The following is a 7,336-nucleotide window of genomic DNA, read 5'->3' as shown; positions in this document are numbered from 1 at the left end:
TCGAGGGAGGCACTCCATCGCCACCGTGAAGAACCCAGTTTTAAACAAAGGGGAAGAACCAATTTCGTTCTCCTCTCTTTTGTAATCAAGTTGTAACCGAGATCAAAGGAATCAACGTGTGACAATTATAAGGTTTACATGTGAATAATGAATCGATCCAAAGATAGTTTCATTATTTGACATGAGTTATTGTCAATGTTTGATCATTGCAACAAGGTATCACTTACAAGTTAATATTACTGTCCAAAGACTTGATATTAATGTTGTGCCGGTATCTTGGATGGGGATTGTCATTATTTGAATTTTATTGATTATGGTTATTGATGTGAGCATTTTTGTTTTATTTCAGCTAATGCATCTGCTGCAACAATTTCTGCTAACATCAACTCAATTCCCATGCTAAATGGGACAAACTTCAAGGTTTGGAAAGAGAACATATTAATTGTTCTTGGCTGCATGGATCTTGACTATGCATTAAGAACTGAACAACCCCAACCTCTCAATGCGGATAGCACTCCTGATGCAAAGAAGGAGCATGAGAAGTGGGAGCGTTCAAATCGCATGAGTCTTATGATCATTAAGCGCGGCGTTCCGGAAGCCTTCAGGGGCATAGAATCCGAAGGGATTACTAAGGCTAAAGATTTCCTTGCCGAAATTGAGAAGCGTTTTGCGAAAAACGATAAGGTAGAAACAAGCACGCTTTTAGCTCGCTTGATTTCAATGAAGTATAAGGGCAAAGGAAATATCAGGGAGTACATTATGGAAATGTCTCATATTGCTTCAAAGCTTAAGGCACTTAAACTCGATCTTTGTGACGAGTTATTAGTGCATCTGGTTTTGTTGTCTCTTCCTGCACAGTTTAACCAATTTAAGGTCAGTTATAACTGTCAAAAGGAGAAATGGACTCTAAATGAGCTCATTTCATACTGTGTGCAAGAAGAAGACAGGTTGAAGCAAGATAAGACAGAAAGTGCTCATTTGGCCTATGCCTCTAAGGATAAGGGCAAGAAAAGGAAGAATGATAAGGAAGCTGCTAAGGGTCCAGTTGAGAAGAAACAACATAAGGATAATCAGGGTTGTTTCTTCTGTAAGAAGCCTGGACATGTAAAGAAGGACTGTACAAAATATCACGCCTGGCGTGATAATAAGGGTACGTTCCTTGCTTTGGTCTGTTCTGAGGTTAATTTAGCTTCAGTACCTAGAAACACTTGGTGGTTAGACTCTGGTGCTACTACTCACATAAGTGTTTCTATGCAGGGTTGCCTGAGCTACCGAAAGCCAAGTGATGTTGAAAGACACATCTTTGTGGGCGACGGACAATCGGTAGATGTGGAAGCAATTGGGCACTTTAGGTTGTTGTTAGGAACTGGTTATTATTTGGATTTAAAAGATACTTTTGTAGTACCGTCTTTTAGACGGAATTTGGTTTCTGTTTCTGTATTGGACAAATCAGGTTATTCTTGTTCATTTGGAAACAGTCAATTCAGTTTATCTTTTAATTCAAATGTTGTGGGAACCGGTTACTTGAGTATTTATGACAACCTATATTTGCTTGATACAATTGCTTCTTACAATGAATCCTTGCATGTGGAATCACGTGGTACTAAGCGTAAATTAAATAAGGAAAATTCGGCGACATTATGGCATAAGCGCTTAGGTCATATCTCAAAAGGTAGAGTTGAGCGTCTTGTGTCTGATGGCATTTTGGATTCCCTTGATTTTTCGGACTTCGACGTATGTGTTGAATGTATCAAGGGAAAACAGACCAAAGTGAAGAGATTAGGTGCCAACAGATCTTCGGATGTCTTAGAATTGATACATACGGATATTTGTGGGCCATTCCCTACGGAATCCTGGAATGGTCAACAATATTTTATATCATTCATAGACGATTACTCACGTTATGGGCACCTATATCTTATTCATGAAAAATCTGAGTCTCTGGACATGTTCAAAGCCTATAAAGCTGAAGTTGAGAATCAACTCAACAGAAGAATTAAAACCGTCAGATCTGATCGTGGTGGTGAGTACTACGGTAGATATGATGGTTCAGGTGAACAACGTCCAGGACCATTTGCTAGATACCTAGAGGAATGCGGTATCGTCCCACAGTACACTATGCCGGGTTCACCTAGCATGAATGGTGTAGCTGAAAGACGAAACAGGACTCTTAAGGATATGGTAAGAAGTATGATTGCTCATTCTTCTTTACCAGAGTCACTCTGGGGAGAAGCACTTAAGACAGCAGCTTACATTCTGAATAGAGTACCAAGTAAAGCAGTTGCTAAAACACCTTATGAGCTTTGGACTGGTCGAAAGCCCAGTTTAAAGCATTTACATATTTGGGGATGTCCAGCTGAGGCAAGGCCTTATAGGCCAAATGAAAAGAAATTGGACTCCAAAACAGTTAGCAGCTACTTTATTGGGTACCCTGATCGCTCTAGGGGCTATAAGTTTTATGATCCCACTATAAGGAATATTTTTGAGACGGGAACAGCAACATTCTTTGAGGATGTTGAGTTTGGGGGGAGAAATAAGGTTAGAGACATTAGTTTTGAGGAGGAATTGGCTTCAGATCCAATCCATACAGTTACTTTTGACAATATTCAGGTTCCTATACCTGTTGTTGCTCAAGAAGTAAATCCGGAACCTCAAGATGATAATGTTGAACAACTCCCTGTTCCAGAAGAACAAACTCAACAACCTCAAGAACCAGTGCCATTAAGGAGATCCACGAGAGAAAGGAGAAATGCTATTCCGGATGATTATATTGTATTTCTCCAAGAACATGAGGAAAGTAGTGGAATGTTAGAAGATGATCCAATCAACTTCTCTCAGGCCATGAAAAGTTCTAACTCTCAACAGTGGATTGATGCCATGAATGAAGAGTATAAGTCTATGCAAGACAATAAGGTTTGGGAACTTGTCCCATTGCCAGAAGGTGCAAAACCAATTGGTTGTAAATGGATTTTTAAAACCAAGCGGGATGCAAACGGTAATGTGGAGAGGTATAAGGCGCGTCTTGTGGCTAAAGGCTATACTCAAAAGGAAGGCATTGATTATACAGAGACTTTCTCTCCGGTTTCATCGAAAGACTCTTTCAGAATAATCATGGCACTTGTTGCTCATTATGATCTTGAGTTACATCAGATGGATGTTAAGACTGCATTTCTCAATGGAGACATTGATGAGATGATTTATATGGTGCAACCAGAAAACTTTGTGTCAGGAGACCCAAAGAATATGGTTTGCAAATTAAGGAAATCCATCTATGGACTCAAGCAAGCTCCTCGTCAATGGTATCATAAGTTTCAACAAATAGTTATCTCGTTCGGTTTTGAGATGAACATTGTTGATGACTGTGTATATCACAAGTTCAGTGGGAGTAAGTATATTTTTCTGGTTCTGTATGTCGATGACATCTTGCTTGCCACTAATGATATAGGCATGTTGCACGAAACCAAGAGATTTCTATCAAAGAATTTTGAGATGAAAGATCTTGGGGACGCCTCTTTTATATTAGGGATCCAGATACATCGAGATCGCTCTCGGGGTATTCTTGGATTATCACAAAAGAGCTATATCGATAAGGTACTTAAAAGGTTTGGCATGCAAGATTGCAGACCAGGTGACACCCCTGTTGCTAAAGGAGACAAGTTTAGTCTCAATCAGTGCCCTAAAGGTAACCTTGAAATTCAGGAAATGCAGAAGATTCCTTATGCTTCGGCTGTAGGAAGTCTAATGTATGCTCAGGTATGTACGCGTCCGGATATTGCGTACATTGTTGGGATGTTAGGCAGATACTTAAGCAACCCTGGTATGGATCATTGGATAGCAGTCAAAAGGGTTATGAGGTATCTTCAGAAAACAAAAGGTTACATGCTCACATACAGAAAATCAGAACAGTTAGAGGTCATTGGGTATTCGGATTCTGATTTTGCTGGATGCCAAGATAGCAGAAAGTCTACATCAGGCTATATTTATATGTTAGCAGGAGGAGCTATATCATGGAAAAATGTCAAACAGACACTAGTAGCTTCCTCCAGCATCAAATCATGGAATATGGTTGCGAAATCTTGTCACGGGACTGCGCATTTTGGAAAATATTGAAAGACCACTAAGGTTATATTGTGACAATAAATCTGCAGTAATGTATTCCAATAACAACAGGAGCTCAACTAAGTCAAAACATATTGACATTAAGTTCCTGGTTGTGAAAGAAAGGGTACAGAGTGGATAAATATCTATAGAGCACATTGGGACAAACTCCATGATAGCTGATCCTCTTACTAAGGGATTGCCACCCAAGGTCTTTCATGAGCATACTGCTCATATGGGTGTAGTATTATTTGAGGATATTATGTTTTAGTGGGAGTTTGTAATTGTGGTGCTTTTTGTTTGGTTGTATTGTCTGATCAGAATAAAGTATTCAGTTAAGACACTCTGTTACATTATGTTTGGTTTTGACCTCACTAAGGAGGACCAGTTGAAAATAGACATTTATTGATCACATTGCGTGTAATTTTCATGCTGCACATCCATGATTGATCTATGTCGTTTGATTTTATTGGTATATGTGACCATTGATGGGTCGAGTCACGATAAATGTGACGAATGCCGCTTTGATCCTATATCGATATAGTCAATGGACGAGATTGTTCGGAAATACCTTTTCAGTGATAGCAATTTTGAGCTCATAAGGTTATACACAATTTAAGGAATCATATGGTGCCCAAGTGGGAGATTGTTGGATTTAATCTAATAAATCTATTTGTGGGCACATATGATTAATCAATGTGTATTGCTATCTTTCAGGATAACCCACTAAAGTGATCAATTAATTTGGGTTAATTGGGTATTTAAATAAGTCATGGGGTTATATGTGCAGATACCAGGTTGTAATTGTGATTTGTTGAGGGGTCAAATTATAAAAGTACAACATCTATAAATAAGGGGTTATGGTCCCTAACCTAGGGTTAACATTCTCTAATTCTCTTCACCCCCATCTAAGAGAGAAATTCGGCTATAGAGAAACCCTAAGGTTAGAAGATCCAAAACCCATCTCAGGTTCATCTATGGATTCAGGTATAAGCTTCCGCTCTTTTGATTATTGTTAATCTCTTCGAATTAATCATGGCTATATGGTTTTAGATCTCAAGTTTATGATTCAGATCTAACACATAATTCCATGTCACCAGTATTTGAATGCTTTCATTTTTCGGTCCAAAAATTATGTGGTTTTCGTTTTTACTTTTTTAAAGTTATGTGGCTTTTGTTTTTATTTTTTATTGTTGACCTTTCTTCTCACACCTTTCGTGTCGATAAGGATGTGACCAGTTCCGAAAACATAATTTCAACGTTAAAGCCCAAATCACTTCAAACGATGTCAATCACTTCAAATAATTTCACTATATACCCTATAGTTTCAGCTTGTTTGCACTTATATGCCCTCACCTATTTTTGGTAACATTTATATACCTTAAAATTTTTAAAGATTGTATTTGTATAATGTAAAGTTTTCAAAACTTGCACGTATATATCTTACTTATTTTTTAAAGCACTTCTATTCCCTAGAGAGCACTTAAATGTCCTAATATTTTTAAAACTTGCACACGTATCCTAAAAATTTTAACTTGTACTTAAATACCCTCATCTTAGCTGAGGGTATATATGTGCAAGTTGTAACAATTTTAGGGTATTACAATGTAACGTGTACATACTATGGTGTATTTAAGTGATACTGAAAACAAGTGAAGGTAAATAACTGTAAGTTTAAAAGCTTTAAGGTATCTAAACATGTAACGGTAAATAAGTAAGCCCCATTGAACTTGTAACGGTAAATAAGTAAGCGCAATGAAGGCCTTTAAACAATGCCAAACACAGTAAGAGAGCCCCATTGAACTCACACTTTCAGAGCCTCGCCACAATGGCTTTTGCTGCAATTACCTCTTAATTTATTTGGAATTCTAAATGTGATGCTATGTTTAGAGACAAGTTTCTGTCACTGCTTAGCAGTTTTACTCTTATTGAGAATTTTATTTGATTACACTGATGATCTCAAGTTCCCTGTTTAATATTTGCTCACCCTTTACTCAGACACTATCACGTATGACAGTGTCCTTGCAATTGACTTGGTTTGATGAATATAAACTTTTATATTGATCTAATATATGTTTGGCATATTGTATACATGTTACAAGAAGTTCACTAGTAGAAAAACGAGCAACCTAGACGGAAATTTCCATCTAGGTTGCTCCATTTCCCGTCTAGGTTGGTACATCTAGACGGAATTCCGTCTAGTTTGCTCCGTCTAGTCTGATTCCGTCTAGGTTAGGGCAAACTAGACGGAATTCTGTATAGGTTAACCAACCTAGACGGACATCAACCTAGACGGAAGTAAGAAATCTGTCTAGATTGGCTACCTAGACGGAAATCCGTCTAGTTTGGCAACCTAGACGGATTTCCGTCTAGATTGGCAACATAGACGGAAATCCATCTAGGCTGCTATTGTTGCTACAGTAGCAAACCTAGACGGACATCAACCTAGACGGAAGTAAGAAATCTGTCTAGATTGGCAACATAGACGGAAATCCATCTAGGCTGCTATTGTTGCTACAGTAGCAACCTAGACGGAAATCCGTCTAGTTTGGCAACCTAGACGGATTTCCGTCTAGATTGGCAACATAGACGAAAATCCATCTAGACTGCTATTGTTGCTACAGTAGCAACCTAGATAGAATTCCGTCCAGGTTACTCCGCTATAGTTTTTTTTTTGTGTGTGCAGAATCTACGTTCCACGCTATATAATATCCAACACCAAATCATGTTCATATCCAACTCAATGTAATTATATTTCAATATCAAATACAATTATATTCAAATAATACATTCACCAAAATACTATGTAACATAAATTATTTACATAGACAATAGCTAATTTAGTATACAAATTGCATCTCATGAAGTCTGCATTACTTTTATTGTTACAAATATGCACTTACAATCCCAATCCAGGTCTCTATCGATTTATCGAGGAAAGATATTACACTAGCTATCACTGAAACATTATATGTTAAATGATGCACAAGGACTTATTTCACTAGACACAAATCATATCAAATAATTCAGCTTACTTCTACACTATGTAAAAGATCTCCCATTGCAGAACATCCATATAACCTTTTACTTGTAAAGGTTCGCAATCTATTCTTTGTAACGCTCAGCAACCTTGTCTCTTCTTATTTTCATGGTTGGAGTCATCAGACCATTATCAATCTGACATCAAAGAATAAGATTGAAATGAATGCTAAGTTGGATAATGGGTAAGTAGTGAGAG

The 7,336-nt window shown here is 37.7% G+C and overlaps 1 protein-coding gene across 1 annotated transcript in view; it reads right to left on the bottom strand.

Annotated features, from left to right (window-relative positions):
* Positions 6,956 to 7,336, bottom strand: part of LOC109844412 (probable acyl-activating enzyme 16, chloroplastic) — a 4,889-nt gene continuing 4,508 nt past the window's right edge. Inside the window, exon 5 of the mRNA XM_020413421.1 lies at positions 6,956 to 7,275. Coding sequence (XP_020269010.1) covers positions 7,271 to 7,275 — 5 coding nt within the window. The 3' untranslated portion in view covers positions 6,956 to 7,270. The remainder of the gene's footprint in view (positions 7,276 to 7,336) is intronic.

This window comes from Asparagus officinalis, chromosome 6 (genome assembly GCF_001876935.1).
Source record: "Asparagus officinalis chromosome 6, Aspof.V1, whole genome shotgun sequence".
NCBI classification, from domain to species: domain Eukaryota; kingdom Viridiplantae; phylum Streptophyta; class Magnoliopsida; order Asparagales; family Asparagaceae; genus Asparagus; species Asparagus officinalis.
The sequence above is the reverse complement of the archived record's forward strand: the minus strand, read 5'-3'. Positions and strand labels throughout refer to the sequence as shown.